This window comes from Anabrus simplex, chromosome 2 (genome assembly GCF_040414725.1).
Source record: "Anabrus simplex isolate iqAnaSimp1 chromosome 2, ASM4041472v1, whole genome shotgun sequence".
In the NCBI taxonomy this organism is placed as follows: domain Eukaryota; kingdom Metazoa; phylum Arthropoda; class Insecta; order Orthoptera; family Tettigoniidae; genus Anabrus; species Anabrus simplex.
In genome coordinates, this window is record NC_090266.1 from 287,673,102 (window position 1) to 287,691,744 (window position 18,643).

The 18,643-nt window shown below is 40.2% G+C and overlaps 1 protein-coding gene across 3 annotated transcripts in view; it reads left to right on the forward strand.

Annotated features, from left to right (window-relative positions):
* The first annotated feature begins 227 nt into the window (after positions 1–227).
* Positions 228–18,643, forward strand: part of LOC136864060 (patched domain-containing protein 3) — a 752,635-nt gene continuing 734,219 nt past the window's right edge. For all 3 annotated transcript variants that reach the window (XM_067140595.2, XM_067140594.2, XM_067140596.2), the window contains exon 1: positions 228–445. In XM_067140595.2, coding sequence (XP_066996696.1) covers positions 363–445 — 83 coding nt within the window. In that variant the 5' untranslated portion in view covers positions 228–362. The remainder of the gene's footprint in view (positions 446–18,643) is intronic.

An 18,643-nucleotide genomic window follows, 5' to 3' on the forward strand; every position in this document is an offset into this window, starting at 1 on the left:
TTAACCATTAGACCATGGCGTAGCTTGAAGGTAATTTTATATAGCATTGTAATCGAGACGTGCTCCTGAGGAGGTGCGGGAGAGTTAAACCACACTCCTGTGAAAACGTAAGCAGATATAGGCTTCTTTGATGACTGGTTCGTGGTGCCGCGAACAGAGTGCGTTGGTGTTCCACTACTCTAAACATGACGCGGAGTCGTGCTCACTTACCCCACAGTGCGCGAACAGCTGTTCTCGTGGTGTGGCGTGCGTTGACGGAGTGTGCTCTTTTCATTTCGAACCGCTGGTTACATTCGCAGTGACGTCCAAAGCAGTGCGGGAACTTTTTATTTTCCTGGTCCTGTCACCTTCAATTTACAACGATGGAACAAAATAATGTGAAGAGGTCATCGTGCCGCTATATAAGTTCTGCTATCGTAGGAAGCATCGAAAACCTCTTTTACAGGTCAGTGTTACTATCATATGTGCTGGGAGGGATGATATGTCCTGATCAATATTGTGGAGTCGTTAGTCTCCTAGTATCCGCTATTTACGAACGTATTCTTTCGCCCGCGAACTGTCAAATTTTGAAAATGGAACAGCGCCTGTTTTGGGAGAGGAGGGGACTATTGGCCCTGAAACTTCTCAGGAAATTTCAACCCTCAAAGTAGGCCTACACATGTACTGGTATTTAAAGAGCTTGACATTTTTTCTTATTTCCTTGGCACGTACTGTAAGTAAAATGTCGGCTTGTTAGGATAGCTGATGTTCTGTCTGCGTTGTGGTAACTCACTATCGTTATTGAGGAAGAACTATCTTTGGTGGCTTTTTGATATTCGCTTAATTAATTCCTTACTAGCTGTAATAACACATGTCTGTTTCTTTTATTTATCAGGGATGGCCACTCAGTATTACCTGGGGAAGAGCGATATGTGATAGAAAGTTTGTTTAGAGTAAACATTTTAATTCTTATCATTGTATGAGTGTTCTCCGGGAGCAGCATGTGGGTGCCGGGACTAGCTGTAAATCAATAGTTGTCAGTGGAGCGGAGCTGGGCCCGCACGCGAATATACGTGGCCAAAACTTTGGATAGAACAACTTCAAAAAGGAGAGTTTTGCTTTAATAAATCGTTCGCGTGGTTCAGTTTATTACATCAGGTGGCCGCAGGTTCGACCTTACTCTAGGGGTGGATGTCGGCTACGAAATCAAGCCACATGCTAAGCGCAAGTCCAGGGATGTCATATCTTGAAGGGCGTGGTTCAAACAATCCTACAAGTAACAGGATGTATATTCGTTTTAATTGTGTGACTCTGGTTTGAACCCAGCATCTGCAGATTTTTCAGCTGAATGCTTCATAAGCAGTGTAAACTTCTCACTCTTTAACTCTATCTCAATTTTCTTACATTGGCCTTGAAATATTAATAATAAAATATAGTCTATACATCCTAAAATTGAACGACTGCTGGTAAGACTTAGCATATTGTCATGTGTGATTCCGTATTACGTCCTCTCCATCTTCCGCACCCACGCAAGTGCGCCCTGTGTTGGGGGACCTGTGGATCAATAAGAAGGCGTGCCTCTTCCAGGAATACAAGGAATAATTTCCTCTAAAAATATATACAAGCGCTCAGATATATCACAGAACCTTAAATTCATCAATACTGACTGTAATGGTGTAGTTTTTTCATTACCTTATCAGACTGCTTCGTTTCAAAATAACGAGCTAATTCTGTAAGCACTGCGCTGTTAGTTAAACTGACATCCTCTTGAGAGTTACGATCCATGGTTCAGGTCTCCACTCAGTGGCTCTTGTTATCATCTAGGAGCTCACTATCAATGGGCTCATGTCAAGTACTCTCACCCCACTTCTTACCAGAACACTTGCTTCTTGTCAATACTGGGTCACTTCTGTTCAAGGAGATGCTGTTAAATAACCTTATCGCTGAACTCCTACCGACCTCAGTGGAGCAGTCGGTTTCTAACATAGAGGTTTCGATTCCAGGTAAGATCAATGGCCTTTGAAGGTGCTTAAATGTTACAAATTCGTGTCATTGGCTTCCAAGTATTCCTGTAGGACAGAATTCCGAAACCCTGGCGTCTTTTAAAATCTATAGCAATTTGAGTGTCATTAAACAAAGGACACTAATTATTATATTCAGTTTTGTCGATAGGCGAACAGCAAATCTTGACTGATTTCATGAACCGATATGAATCGTACAGTGTCAAGTTGCTGACATCTTCATTGTTGCCCAGATGAAAACCTTTGTATCTCGTATTGTACAAGGTGGCTTTGAGATCCTTGGAATTACACTAGAACTCACTCTTTCCTTGTTTGCGGTCTGTACTTTTCTCTTTTTGGCCTCATAGTGACCTATTCACGGCACTCTTTATTCTCCTCTGCCCGATACTTTAAACGTAACAATAATCTGTTTCTCTGGAAATAAATAAATAAATAAATAAATAAATAAATAAATAAATAAATAAATAAATAAATAAATAAATAAATAAATAAATAAATAAACCAAACCCTACGGCGCAACAGTGACTGCTGCTGAACTCGAGGGCCTGTAGAATACGAGGTGTCGTGTGGTCGGCACGATGAATCCTCAAGACCGCTATTCTTGATTTTCTAGACCAGGGCTGCTGTGGATTGGGCTCTTTCTCACAGCCGGGTGCCCTTCCTGACGCAAACTCTATGTGGAGGGATGTATTCATTATTGCGTGTTTCTGTGGTGGTTGATAGTGTGGTGTGTTGTTTAGCTTATGTGAAGAGCTGTATAGTAAGACGAACACGAATACTCAGTGCCTGTGCCAAAGAAATATACTATACGTAGTTAAAATCACGGGCTCGGCCAGAAATCGAACGTGGGGCCCTCTTGAATTAAAGGCCAGTGCGCTGACCATTCAGCCAAGGAACCGGACAAATATAAATAAATAAATAAATAAATAAATAAATAAATAAATAAATAAATAAATAAATAAATAAATAAATAAATCTATACATATAAAATAACTTGTCCTGACTGACTGACTGACTGACTGACTGACTGACTGACTGATTCATCATCGCCGAGCCAAAACTACTGGACATAAAGAAATGAAATTTTGGGCATAGATTCATATTAAGATGTAGGTGCTCGCTAAGAGAGGATTTTTGGATATTCCTTTGCTAAGGGGGGGGGGGAAGGGGGTTGAAATTTTAAAATGAGTGTATCTATATCTCAAAACTTTGAAAGTTTACAGATGTAAAAATTGGTATTTAGAATCTCCTTTAAAAATAAGGAAAAACGTATTTTTTTGTTTTCAGAAAATCCCAATAGGAGGGGTGAAAAACGGTGAAATAGGGGTTGAATGCCTTTAATCAGGATACCGGTACTTATATCTCAGAAACTGAAGATATTACAGACATGAAAATTGGTACTTTTGATCTCTTTTAAAAATAAAGAAACACGTATTTTTTGTTTTTGGAAAATCCAATTAATGGGAGGGTGAAAAGGGGGGGGTGAATTTTTGAAAACAGTTAATCTATATCTCAAAACTTTTAAAGTTTACAGATGTAAAAATAGGTATTTAGAATCTTCATTAAAAATAAAGAAACACGTATTTCTTGTTTTCGGAAAATCCTAATAGGAGGGGTCAAAAGAGGTGATAAATGGACTGAATGCCTTTAATGAGGATACTTATATCTCAGAAACTAAAGATATTACAGACCTGAAAATTGGTACTTTTGATCTCTTTTAAAAATAAAGAAACACGTATTTTTTGTTATTGGAAAATCCGATTAATGGGGGTGAAAAGGGGGGTGAATTTTGAAAATGAGTGCACCTATATCTAATAACTTTTAAAGTTTACAGATGTAAAAATTGGTATTTAGAATCTTCATTAAAAATAAAGAAAGACGTATCTTTTGTTTTCGGAAAATCCCAATAGGAGGTGTGAAAAGGGGTGAAAAATGGATTGAATGCCTTTAATGAGGATACTTATATCTCAGAAACTGACGATATTACAGACCTGAAAACTGGTGTTTGGAATCTCCTTTAAAAATAAAGAAGCACGTATTTTTTGTTTTTGGAAAATCCAATTAATGGGGGGGGGGGGTGAAAATAGGGTGAATTTTTAAAATGTGCATATCTATATCTCATAACTTTTAAAGTTTATAGATGTAAAAATTGGTATTTTGAATCTCCTATAAAAATAAAGAAACATGTATTTTTCTGTTTTCAGGAAATCCCAATAGGAGGGGTGAAAAAGGGGTTGAATGCCCTTAATGAGAATACTTATATCTCAGAAACTGAACATATTTCAGACCTGAAAATAGGTATTTGGGATCTCTTTTAAAAATAAAGAAATATTTTTTTGCTTTTGGAAAATCCAATTAATGTGGGGGGTGAAAAGGGGGTGAATTTTTAAAATGAGTGTATCTATATCTCAGAACTTTTAAAGTTTATAGATGTAAAAATTAGTATTTAGAATCTCCTTTAAAAATAAAGAAACACATATTTTTTGTTTTCGGAAAATCCCAATGGGAAGGGTGGAAAAGGGAGAAAAAGGGGTTGAATGCCTTTAATGAGGCTACTTATATTTCAGAACCTGAAGATATTACAGGCCTGAAAATTGGTATTTGGGATCTACTTTAAAAATAAAGAAACAAGTATTTTTTCGTTTTTGGAAAATCCAAATAATGGGGGTTGAAAAGGGGGGTGAATTTTTAAAATGAGTGTGTCTACATCTTAAAACCTGAAAAGAGTACACATGTAAAAATTGGTATTTAGAATCTCCTTTAAAAATAAAGGAACACGTATTTTTTGTTTTCTGTAGATCCCAATAGGAGGGGTGTAAATGGGTTGAATCCCTTTATGAGGATACATATATCTCAGAAACTGAAGGTATTACAGAACTGAAAATTTGTATATGGGATCTCCTTTAAAAATAAAGAAACATGTATTTTTTGTTTTTGGAAAATCCAATTAATGGCGGTTAAAATGGAATGACAAATTGGGGTGAATTTTTTGAAAGACTATATCTACAGAATATCTGAGAAAGGTAAAATGTTACAGACGTAAAAAGTGGGTATTTGTAATTTCCTGTAAATGTAAGGAAACATAGGTGATTTGTTTTTGGAAACTCCCCTTAAGGGGAAATAAAAAGGGGTGAAATTTTTTTTTTTTGCTAGGGGCTTTACGTCGCACCGACACAGATAGGTCTTATGGCGACGATGGGAGAGGAAAGGCCTAGGAGTTGAAAGGAAGCGGCCGTGGCCTTAATTAAGGTACAGCCCCAGCATTTGCCTGGTGTGAAAATGGGAAACCACGGAAAACCATCTTCAGGGCTGCCGATAGTGGGATTCGAACCTACTATCTCCCGGATGCGGGTGAAATTTTAAAATGAGAATTTGTACAGTATATATCAAAAAACATAACATGTCACAGAAGTGAAAATGGTATTTTTATCCCTATTAAAAACAAAGAAACGTGTATTTTTAGTTTTCGGAAATACCACTTGGGTGGAAGGCGGGGGTGTGTAAAAGTAACTGAAAATGGTGTCGATTTCTTTTAATTAGGCTACTGATATCTCAAAAATGAAGATGTTACAGACGTGAAATTTGATATTTGGAATCTGCTTTAAAAAAAGTAAAGAAACACGTATTTTCGGAAAATCCAATAAAGAGGGGGGGGGGGCGGTTGAAGGAATTGAAAAATTAATTGACTTAATTGTATGAGAATACATACATCCAATAAAAACTAAAGTTGTTACAGACGTGAAAATTGGTATATGGCTCTCCTTTAAAAACAATGAAAAACGCGTTTTGAAGGGGAAACCATCTTGGGCGGCGGGAGTGAAAAGGAGTTGAATTCCTTTCACGAGGACACACAAATCAAAACTGAAGAATTTAAGAGTCGTGATAATTGGTATTTAGAAGATCATTTACTATTAAAGAAACGAGTATTTTTTGCCGGAAAATTCACCTGCAGGGGGTGGGGCGTGAAAGGAAGTGAAAAAAGGTGAATTATTTTTATATGGATACTTATATCTCAAAACTGAAGGTAATAGACGTGAACATTGGTGTTTGGAATCTCCTTTAAACATAAAGAAACACGCCTTCTTTTAATTTTTCTTTGGGGGGGGGGGGTAAATAAACTTAACGGCGGTGGTGTGTAAAAGGAGCTGAGACCAATTGATTTTACTGTTCATAATGTACTTATAAGGAGCTTCCGTTGCTCACTCGGCAGCGCGCCGGCCTCTCACAGCTAGGTTCCGTGGTTCAAATCCCGATCACTCCGTGTGATATTCGTGCTGGACAAATCGGAGGCGGGACAGGATTTTCTCCGGATACTCCGGTTTTCCCTGTCATCATTCATTCCAGCAACACTGTCCAATATTTAATTTCATTTGTCATTCATCGCTCATTGCCCCAGAGGAGTGCTTCGGCAGCCGGCACAATTCCTATTGTCGCCGCTAGATGGGGCTTTATTCATTCCATTCCTGACCCTGTCGAATGACTGGAAACAGGCTGTAGATTTTCGATGTACTTATTCTGATCATAAACCGATCATTTTTAATCTTTCCTGGGTTCGATTTCAACAGCCATCTTTTCCTTCGGAGAACATTCTTAGATTACAGTAGACTCTCCTGGCATATAAATAAAAATTTAAACACATTTGAAATAAACGATAGGAATGAGATTGACCGTCAAATTATTCACCTCTTTAATAAGCTCAATAATGCACGGAAGTATGTCATTTGTATCGCCAGAAATCCCGCACAATGGCCGACGCGCGACAATGGTGTTGGTCACATTGTCAACAATGACAATGGTAGCAGATGTAATTTACCGCCAAGTAGCGGTCTTGCATCTTGCTCTGGGGTCCAGAACATCTAGTGATAATAATAATAATAATAATAAATTTAATAATAATAATAATAATAATAATAATAATAATAATAATAATAATAATAATAATAATAATAATCATCATCATAATAATAATAATGTTCTAGACCGTCGTCAAATTGTGCGGACCGCGCTGGAAACGGGTCCTGGCCTGGTAATGACTACGAATACAGTCAAGCAGCGGGTTCAATGCCGCCAAGGCACCCAAGACGACACCACGCCGGATCTCCTTCAGGATTTGATCCATACTAAAAATGCTTATAGAAAAAGATGGCAAATATTTAGGGACCGAAATGACCGCGTGGAATACCTGGACCTACCTCGGGAAGTACGAAATTGATTGCTGGACAGAAAGATTGAAAAATGTGAGGAACTTTGCCGTAATCTCCCAGAAAACGAGTCAGATCGCGAATTTTGGCGGATTCTCTCAGAAAACGAGTCAGATAGCGAATTTCGGAGGATTATATATAAAACGTTAAGCATTTAATTATAAATTTCAGTATAAAACCGTAGCGAAGCACGGGTATCTTGCTAGTAAATAAATAAATAAATAAACAGTTACTTCCAAGGCCGTACCCAGGATGTATTTTTAGGGGGTCACGAATTTTTTTGGGCGGGATGCCTCCAAAAACAGAATCTACAGGAGCAATAAAATCCCTGTGGATAACGGTAATATAATACAACCACGGTGTCCTCTCAATTTGGGTGCGTGGGTTGTCAACCATGGTTCCTCTAGCTGTGTCTGGCATTGCTTCCACTTGTGTTAGGCTCCTCGCGCTCATTTTTCCTCTCCGACCACTCTTGGTCAACATCTGTTCTCTTCCGACCGACGTTCTTACGTTTGTAAGGCCTAGGTACTGTTTCATTTTCACCCCCGCCCCCCAATCCCCTTTGTGGACTATCTCTTTCTTCTTCATTCTTCGAAGGTCAGGTATCTTCCACATTCCCTCTGATTAGTGTTAATCAAGGTTGGTTTCCTAATAATAATAATAATAATAATAATAATAATAATAATAATAATAATAATAATACCGGACGAGTTGCCCGTGCGGGTAGAGGCGCGTGGCTGTGAGCTTGCATCCGGGAGATAGTGGGTTCGAATCCTACTGTCGGCAACCCTGAAGATGGTTTTCCGTGTTTTCCCCATTTTCACACCAGGCAAATGCTGGGGCTGTACCTTAATTAAGGCCACGGCCGCTTCCTTCCAACTCCTAGGTTTTTCCTGTCCCATCGTCGTCATAAGACCTATCTGTGTCGGTGCGACGTAAAACCACTAGCAAAGCAATAATAATAATAATAATAATAATAATAATAATAATAATAATAATAATAATAATAATGGCGTATGGCTTCCGGAGAGGCCTGGTGCAGGTCTCTCGAGATGACGTCGTACAGGCGACCTGCGCGTATGTGAGGATGGGTCCTTACCTAAGTTGAATTCTAATGCTGAAAACGTAACAAACAACCAATTTCCGAATCAGAAGAATTAACCAATTAAGATCCCCGACCCGGCGGGGAATTGAACCCATGACTGTTTGGATCAAACGCCAGTATGCTAACCTTTTAGCCATGCAGCCATACAAAACTTATGTCCTCGTCCCGATGTGGTAGAGCTCTTTTCAGACACACCCCCAATGGAGGTGAGCTACGTGTGTCATTTTAACCTCATACCAGCCTTCCTGCAACAATTAAATCTCTGGCAGTGCCGAGAATCGAACCAGGGTCTCCGATGACGGCAGCTAGTATCACAAACAGTTACGCTACATGGGCGTACGTTGCACAGTTTAACTTCCTCTTAAAGATATAACCACCACCATCAGCAAATAAAACCGCTCAGTTTTTAATTATGCAATACCTTGCTTCCTTCTCTCTTTCTTAATGTGTTTGGACTCCAGGGTTGGTTTTCCCTCGGACTCAGCGAGGGATCCCACCTCTACCGCCTCAAGGGCAGTGTCCTGGAGCTTCAGACCCTGGTTCGGGGGATACAACTGGGAAGGATGACCAGTACCTCGCCCAGGCGACCTCACCTGCTATGCTGAACAGGGGTCTTGCGGGGGATTGGAAGTTTGGAAGGGATAGACGCGGAAGAGGGAAGGAAGTGGCCGTGGCCTTAAGTTAGGTACAATCCCGGCATTTGCCTAGAGGAGAAGTAGAAAACCACGGAAAACCACTTCGAGGATGGCTGAGGAGGGAATCGAACCCCCCTCTACCCAGTTGACCTTCCGAGGCCTAGTGGATTCTGTTCCAGTCCTCGTACCACTTTTGAAATTTCGTGGCCATAGGCGGGAATTGAACCTGGTCCTCCGGGGGTGGCAGCTAATCACGCTAATCAGTACACCACAGAGGCGGACTGCAATATATTTAATCGAATAACATGTTCATTTTTCGAGCAGTACCATTTACAACTCCGCGGGTTAAGTGGAAAGGTGAAATCACAGCGGTCTAGTACTCTGCTTACACTATATCGCCAGCGTACAGCGTGAGACAAACAGTTCTGACACTTGTTAAATAATGGAGGAAACCAATTTTTTAGAATATAATTATTATAAAAGACGTTTAATGGTTTGATACATGTTTTAAAAAATCTTGTAGCGGCTCGATCATCATCATCATCATCACCTGTTTACCCTCCAGGGTCGGCTTTTCCCTCGGACTCAGCGAGGGATCCCACCTCTACCGCCTCAAGGGCAGTGTCCTGGAGCTTCAGACTCTTGGTCGGGGGATAGAACTGGGGAGAATGACCAGTACCTCGCCCAGGCGGCCTCACCTGCTATGGTGAACAGGGGCCTTGTAGGGGGATGGGAAGATTGGAAGGGATAGGCAAGGATGAGGGAAGGAAGCGGCCGTGGCCTTAAGTTAGGTACCATCCCGGCATTCGCCTGGAGGAGAAGTGGGAAACCACGGAAAACCACTTCGAGGATGGCTGAGGTGGGAATCGAACCCACCTCTACTCAGTTGACTTCCCGAGGCTGAGTGGACCCCGTTCCAGCCCTCGTGCCACTTTTCAAATTTCGTGGCAGAGCCGGGAATCGAACCCGGACCTCCGGGGGTGGCAGCTAATCACGCTAACCACTACACCACAGAGGCGGACAGCGGCTCGATAACATGACAATATTTCTATATGTTTATTAAAAACTATCTGGCCCGTATCGTGATCAGTCACCGAATGGTAATATGCGGAAATAATTAAATGCAAGCACATATTAATGAAAGGTATTTTATTTTGAAGAGTATTAATAAATATCAGTCTCACTGTAAAAAGTTGTTATAATTTTGTATATAACTAGCAAGATACGGTACACGTGCTTCGCCACGGCTTTAAAATGAAAGTTATTATTCAAAGTTTTACATTTCGCAGAGTCCACTTGTCAGCTGAGCCTGTAAAATACGTCCTCAGTTCGTACGTCAAACGGTTTTGGGGGAATGATTATGTATTTTATAGTCCGTCTCATTGGCTGAATGGTCAGCGTTGAGGCCTTCGGTTCAGAGTGTCCCGGGGACGATTCCCGGCCTGGTCGGAGATTTTAATCGTGTTTGATTAATTCTTCTGGTTCGGGGACTGGGTGTTTTTGTTTGTTCCAACACTTTCCTCTTCATATTCAGACAACACACTTCACTACCAACCACCACAGAAACACGCAATAGTGATTACATCCTTCCATATAAGTTTGGCGTCAGGAAGGGCATCTGGCCGTAAAACAAGGCCAAATCCAAATGTGGACACAATTCGCACCCGCGACCCCACAGATGTGGGAAAAGCTGCAGTAGACGAATAATAATAATAAGATTATTTATTTTGTAATCTACCGCTCACTTGAACCTCGTACGGAAGAATTTGAATGTTTTAAACCATATCTGATTTATCATCTAGGACGTAAAAGCGACCAACCTGTGAAATTTTGATTTTGTACGTCGAACAGTAATGGAAGAATGAATACTGTTTTAAGGGGCGAATGTTTTGACATATTTATTAACATCTAGGATATAGAAGACAACCCTTCATAAAAAAAGTTATGTTCGTGCCTGAAACGATTTTGGAAGAATGGATATTGTATTCCTGAGAGTCAGCTACCGTCTAAACCTCTTAGTGGAGAAATATTTTGAAGTATACGGAATTTTACACCTAGGACATAAAAGAAGACCCTTCTCGTAAAGTTACAACTTTGTTCGCGAAACGGTTTTGGAGGGATGAGTACTTTAGTTTACGGTGTTAACTTCATTTGACACTTTAGCTGTGGAATGTTTAAAAATATTTCCTATTTCACACTTAGGATTTAAAATATATACCGTTGTTTGGAATTTTGTCTTCGTACAGTAAACCGTTCCGGAAGAAGGAATTAATATATTTTTTTTCGGATCTTAAGCCCCATTTTACTCTCTGAGGGGTTAATTTTTTTTAAAACCTTCTGTTATTTAAAACCTAGGATATCATTTGACATTTTAACTTCGTAATTCAAACGGTTCCTTATCAACGTACACTGACTGACAGAGCAAATGCAACACCAAGAAGGAGTGGTCAGAACTTTATGCCAATTGCAGGGTAGACTGACGTCACTGAGGTATGCTCATGATGTGAAATGCGCCGCTGTGCTGCGCACGTAGCGAACGATAAATGGGACACGGCGTTGGCGAATGGCCCACTTCGTACCATGATTTCTCAGCCGACAGTCATTGTAGAACGTGTTGTCGTGTGCCACAGGACACGTGTATAGCTAAGAATGCCAGGCCGCCGTCAACGGAGGCATTTCCAGCAGACAGACGACTTTACGAGGGGTATGGTGATCGGGCTGAGAAGGGCAGGTTGGTCGCTTCGTCAAATCGCAGCCGATACCCATAGGGATGTGTCCACGGTGCAGCGCCTGTGGCGAAGATGGTTGGCGCAGGGACATGTGGCACGTGCGAGGGGTCCAGGCGCAGCCCGAGTGACGTCAGCACGCGAGGATCGGCGCATCCGCCGCCAAGCGGTGGCAGCCCCGCACGCCACGTCAACCGCCATTCTTCAGCATGTGCAAGACACCCTGGCTGTTCCAATATCGACCAGAACAATTTCCCGTCGATTGGTTGAAGGAGGCCTGCACTCCCGGCGTCCGCTCAGAAGACTACCATTGACTCCACAGCATAGATGTGCACGCCTGGCATGGTGCCGGGCTAGAGCGACTTGGATGAGGGAATGGCGGAACGTCGTGTTCTCCGATGAGTCACGCTTCTGTTCTGTCAGTGATAGTCACCGCAGACGAGTGTGGCGTCGGCGTGGAGAAAGGTCAAATCCGGCAGTAACTGTGGAGCGCCCTACCGCTAGACAACGCGGCATCATGGTTTGGGGCGCTATTGCGTATGATTCCACGTCACCTCTAGTGCGTATTCAAGGCACGTTAAATGCCCACCGCTACGTGCAGCATGTGCTGCGGCCGGTGGCACTCCCGTACCTTCAGGGGCTGCCCAATGCTCTGTTTCAGCAGGATAATGCCCGCCCACACACTGCTCGCATCTCCCAACAGGCTCTACGAGGTGTACAGATGCTTCCGTTGCCAGCGTACTCTCCGGATCTCTCACCAATCGAACACGTGTGGGATCTCATTGGACGCCGTTTGCAAACTCTGCCCCAGCCTCGTACGGACGACCAACTGTGGCAAATGGTTGACAGAGAATGGAGAACCATCCCTCAGGACACCATCCGCACTCTTATTGACTCTGTACCTCGACGTGTTTCTGCGTGCATCGCCGCTCGCGGTGGTCCTACATCCTACTGAGTCGATGCCGTGCGCATTGTGTAACCTGCATATCGGTTTGAAATAAACATCAATTATTCGTCCGTGCCGTCTCTGTTTTTTCCCCAACTTTCATCCCTTTCGAACCACTCCTCCTTGGTGTTGCATTTGCTCTGTCAGTCAGTGTATATCGACTGGTAATTACCCGCGGCTTCGCTCGCCTGGATTTAGTAATTTGATCAAAGTAATCGTTCCTCGGCTTTGTACTAAGACATTATCTGAAAATTACTAAAGTATAAAAACTCACCCAACAACTGAGTTTCATTTACCGCAGAGATTCATTGTAAACCATGTTTGTTGTATTACCTTTTGGCGCTAAGACGTCCATGCGTCATAGAACTGTACATGTGAAAAACAGTCTTCTCTCAAGTCGAAAAAATACATACATGTTTCTTTATTTTCAAAGGAGATTCCAAATACCTATTCCCACATCTGTAACATCTTCAGTTTTTGAGATATGCATAAGTATTCCCATAAAACGAATTCAACCCCTTGATCAGTCCTTCCCCCACCCCCATCTAAGTGTATTTTCTGAAAACAACAATACACGTTTCTTTATTTTTAAAGGAGATTCCAAATACCAATTTTCACGTCTGTAACATCTTCACTTTTTAAGATATAAGTATCCCCATAAAAAAATCAACTATTTTTCACTTCCTTTCACCCCCCCCCGGTTAAGTGCCTTCTTCGAAAACAAAAAGGTGCATGTTCCTGTATTTTTAAAGGACTTTCCAAATACCGAGTTTATTGTCTCTAACATGTTTTTTGACATTATAATGTAGATATACCGGTACTCATTTAAAAAATTCACCCGCTTTTCCAATTCTTTTCAGCCCCTTAATTGGATTTTCCGAAAACAAAAAAATAGTATCTCATTATTTTCATTTATTTTCAAAGGAGATTCCAAATACCAGTTTTCATGTCTGTAGGCTACGCCTGTAACACTTTAAGTTTTTGAGATAAATGTATACTCATAGAAATAATTCAACTTCTTCTACTTCACTTCTTTCCACCCCACTTCCGCCTTAAGTGACTATCCGAAAACAAAAAAAAGTACGTGTTTCTTTATTTTGAAAGGAAATTCATAATACCAACTTTCACGCCTGTAACAGTTTCAGTTTTTAAGGTAAGGTATCCTCATGAACATATTTCAACTCCTTATTTACTTATTACGTCGATTTTCCGAGAAAAACAAACGCTTCTTTCTTTATTTTCAAACGAGATTCCGAATACTATTTTTCACGTCTGTAACATCTTCAGTTTTTGAGATATAAGTATCCTCATAAAAAGAATTCAACTCCTCTTTCACCCCAGCCGGTTAAGTTGTTTCCCCCTTCCAAAAATGCGTTTCCTTATTTTTAAAGAAGATTCAAAATACAAATTTTCACGTGTGTAATATTAAGTGTTTGAGATATAAGTTTCTCCATAAAAAGAATTAAATTTTTTCACTTCCTTTCACACTCCCCACTTAAGTGAATTTTCCAAAAACCATAAATACTCCTAATGCCAATTATCACGACTGTAAGATCTTCAGTTTTGAGATATATTGTACCCATACTGGGTAATTTAGGGCAGGAATAGTTGGATGAGAACCTCCGGAAGTCACTTACCAGGTTTGAAGACTCGTCCTCCCTACTTTCATTGCATCACCGGCTGAACTCATAAAGCATACGGGCAATGGAATGTTCGAAAAAGAAAATAGGCACTACACACAATATAACGAAAGTAGGATTCTCTATAATATGAGAGGAATACGCTAATATTATTAAATGAGAAGAATCTTCGTTGAAATATTATTTGCTAAACATTTTATTATACAGATAAAATCACACGAGATGGTGCCATACTACAACACATGAACAAAAAACAGTCAAGAATAATGCAAAAATTATATATATATATATATAGTATGCTTTCGTGTCCTTGTAGTTTATTCATAGTTGTAGTTGGTCCTCGGCATACCTCAAATCATTTGGTTAATTATCATGGTTGTAGAAAGTATTCACTCCCATAAGTACGTTTCCTTTAAAACAAGATTGCATCGCCGCGTATCAAACACATGGTCCATTTGACCACGACAATTATATATTTACACTGAACACATACGTGTATCCTGGGTTTACCTAACAAATTATATTCAAAGAAAAATCAGCCAACGCTCGAATCGAACCCATCACCACAGAACACTTTGGGAAATAATAAAACACATAAACACATTACAGAAAAATATCAAACATATATCACACAATACATCTCGAAGATTATGGCTTAACCAAGCCATAGTATCTGGTTAAATTCTTCGCTCCAACATGGGTCGAACTCAAGTACTCCAGCTTCCAAGGTAAAAAATTTAATACTCCAATCACGAGCTAATTTAATGCATAAACATGGGAAGGGATCTATCCTTCGCAAAATCAGAAAATTGTCCCCATTACTTATAACGTATCATTAGAATGGAATTTACACTGCTTTGGCGAATGAAAAGGATCTCGCTGGTAAACCTTAAGCTTTGCTGGGAACTACAAATTCTTCCTGGACACTAAGTCGCACGTAGTAAAACTGTCAATCATGACAACAGCTATGTGACCAGCTCCGTGGCTACAAAAACACATTGAACTCGTCATTTCTTTCTTTTTTATTTCCTTATTTCTTTTATATATATCATCTCGGCTTGTTCTCAAGTACGCATTCATTTGAGAGCCATTACTTCTTATTATTCATTATTTGGCTATATATTCAGCCCAATTCAATATATCACAACAGCCATAATTATTATTATCATCCCAACAACACAACATGTTACAGTTTCACCCTTCCATATCATACCACCGCATCTCAAATCCGTTCTATTAATTTACAGAGAAGACTCCATTCTTACAGGTTATTTAATTCTTCTCGCATATCTATATAATTCGCAAAATACCTCGGTTTGGGACATATTCAATGATCATCTATTATCATACGGGATTTATAATACCTGAATCATCTTGAAGCAAACATATAGTTTATATTCAAACTACTATGAAAATCTTTACCAGATAATAATATTACGAAGAAATTATAAGTTTAGCTAAATCGCTATTCTTCCCAAATATGTGCTTCATGTACACTAAGAATTTATGGGATCTACATATTAATTCATGCAAATAAACCTGCTAAATATCAATGATTATTCTTAAATCACTTGTAAATCCTAACTAAAATAATAAATCTTTTCCCAGTCACACGCGTATAGTGTTCCCTACATTTAATATTGTTAATCTTTATTCTTTATTATTCTTTATTATTATTATTTTTCTCTAAATCACAGTAAACAAATACCAGATTGATCCGTTGAATGAGAAAAATAACAGCGTTCAACTTTAGCCACACACACAAACTTCTACTAACTTTAAAACAAACAGACATAGTTAATATACATACAAAGAAAAGAACACCACATAAAAACCTGCTGTCCGGCCGAGTCATCACCCCTGGTGAGAAGAAGGCCGCCTTCCTGATGATGAACCGACCGGCCCTGCCCGTGGAGACCTCCTGAAGGCCCCAAGATCTAACCAGATGACAATGTTTTCCCTCTCACAATTCCATTTCTAAACGTACCCCTTGGACATGCCATAAAGTCCGTCGGATACTCCGGATATGTGACTTCCTCTGATAGGGTCACCCAGTAGTCATCCTCAGTGTTTTCATGTCATGTCCCGCCTAAGTATATTTGTCTTGGGCCCTTCCCCACCCCGACTTCTTACGGGTGAGTCCACCTCACCCTTGTCCCTCTTTCCTTGCCATCTACACCATCATTTCTCTATACTTCTCCTGCACCACCTTCCAGCATAAAATTCAGCCTTAAATCATCACTTCAAAAATACCCAGCCCTTACCATTACGACCACCCTTACTTAATAAACGACATTAATTATAGTAATAATAATATTAATAATAACAATTTATGTAATAATAATACCAACATATTTGTGGTATTAATAATAATAATAATAATAATAATAATAATAATAATAATACTATAATAATAATAGGAGTAAAACTGTTAGCTGTATCAGCCACTGTCTCAAGGTTCTTAGCATACTCTTCACGTGTCCTTATGTACTCAGCACTTTCGTCACAATCATTGTTCCCTGACCTACTCCCGATCGATACCAAAACAGCAACATTCAGCATTTCCATTCCAACCTGCCATAACATAAACAAGGAGACCCTGCCTTTATGAATTCACATATCAATTACCCAACTCCACATGCTTAACAATGTACTCCACACCTATACTCTCCTTCCCATTCAATTTTATCATACTCTCTCCTTCCATTGCCTAAGCACTGCTTATTACTCACTCTTCCCCTCTACCTACATGCCTATTCCAATCACCTACCCTCTTGTCCACCCTCTAACTCACCTTTTTTCATTCTGCTCTCGCAGGACTTTTTTACCGCATATAAATACCTGTTCAACTCACCCCCGCTTTCCCACTGCTTAATAATCCATCTCAGAATTGATTGCTCGTCCCCTCTTCCCAATAGTTTCTTATGCTCGGCACTCAATAATCTTTGCCTTATCTTACTCATTTCTTCACAGTACCTTAATAAGTGAAAATCATCATTTACTGCCCCGCAAAGTATACACACAGTCTTGTCCCTCCCTTACAGCCACCTTTTATTCCTATGCATTCCTAAGAGCCCCCACATCATCCCATACCTTTTAGACCTGTCAATGAATCTAATATTCATCCCTGCTATCTCCTCTATTTTCGTCAAAACATTCAGCGAATTTCTCAGTCTACTTTCCCCCAATAATTTCTGCCTATTAATATCTCTAATCCTCCCCTCAAGGATCTTCATCCCTCTAACTTCTGTCTTCGTCCATACCTCCCCCCACAGGTGTCCTAGTCCTATCATCTCCAAATATCCCTTAATTTTTTCTAGCCATCCGCCCTTATACATGCTCTTACTTTGCTGTTCATACGCTGCCTGTAAAACCCTCCCACCTTCCTGTCTTTTTAAATTCATCCAGTATCTAACTATTCTTTTCACACCCTCGGATTCTAAATCCTCCCAACACATTAATTCCGCCCCTGCATTTGCTGTGCACCTCGGCAAACCCATTACTATTTTACCAAAACTACTAATAATACTTCTTAACTCCCCTCTTCTCTCATCCAACCACCAAACTTCTGCGCCGTGCAATACCCTCCCAAAAATAACCGATCTTAACACTAACCTCAAGGTGTTATAACTAATACCCGGGTATTTGGCTATCAAGTTTCTGACTGAGGCTAGGGCTGCCAATCCTCTGTTTTTCATCCTTCTAATCTGATCTTTCCATGTTCCTTTACTGTTAAAAATAACTCCTAAATATTCCAACTTCCTTTCTTGTTCCAATCTTTCTCCCTGGAGTATCCATTTCCCTTCCATCTTTCTTCCTTTGTTTCCCTGAACTACTAATATTTTAGATTTATTACCATTAATTTTCAAGCCCCATTTCTTCGCAAACAGCGACACTGCATTTAAAGCTCTATTCATCCCCCTTGAAGTTAGAGTCATCAATATCACGTCATCCGCAAATATCAGTCCCGGTACCTCCAGGCCATTAATTACCGGCACAGCCCAGTTGTTTGCCCCATGCCCTTCCAGAATATCGTTAATAAATAAAATAAACAATATTGGCGATAACTTGCACCCTTGTTTTAAAACCACCCTGGACTCTAAGAGTCTACTCAGTCTCGCATCTCCCAATTTTACACAAAACCTAACAACCCTATATATTCCCTCTACGGCCTTCAACATCTTGTCTGAAATCCCCAGCCTACCTAATTTATCTAATAGGGCCTCTCTATTCACCTTATCAAAAGCTTTCTCAAAAATCTATTGCTGCCACATAAACCATACTTCTAGCCATACTCTTGTACTTTTCTAAAACAGTCTTCACTATCATTATATTATCCACTGTTCTCTTCTTTTTCCTAAATCCCCCTTGAAAATCTGTCAATATTTCA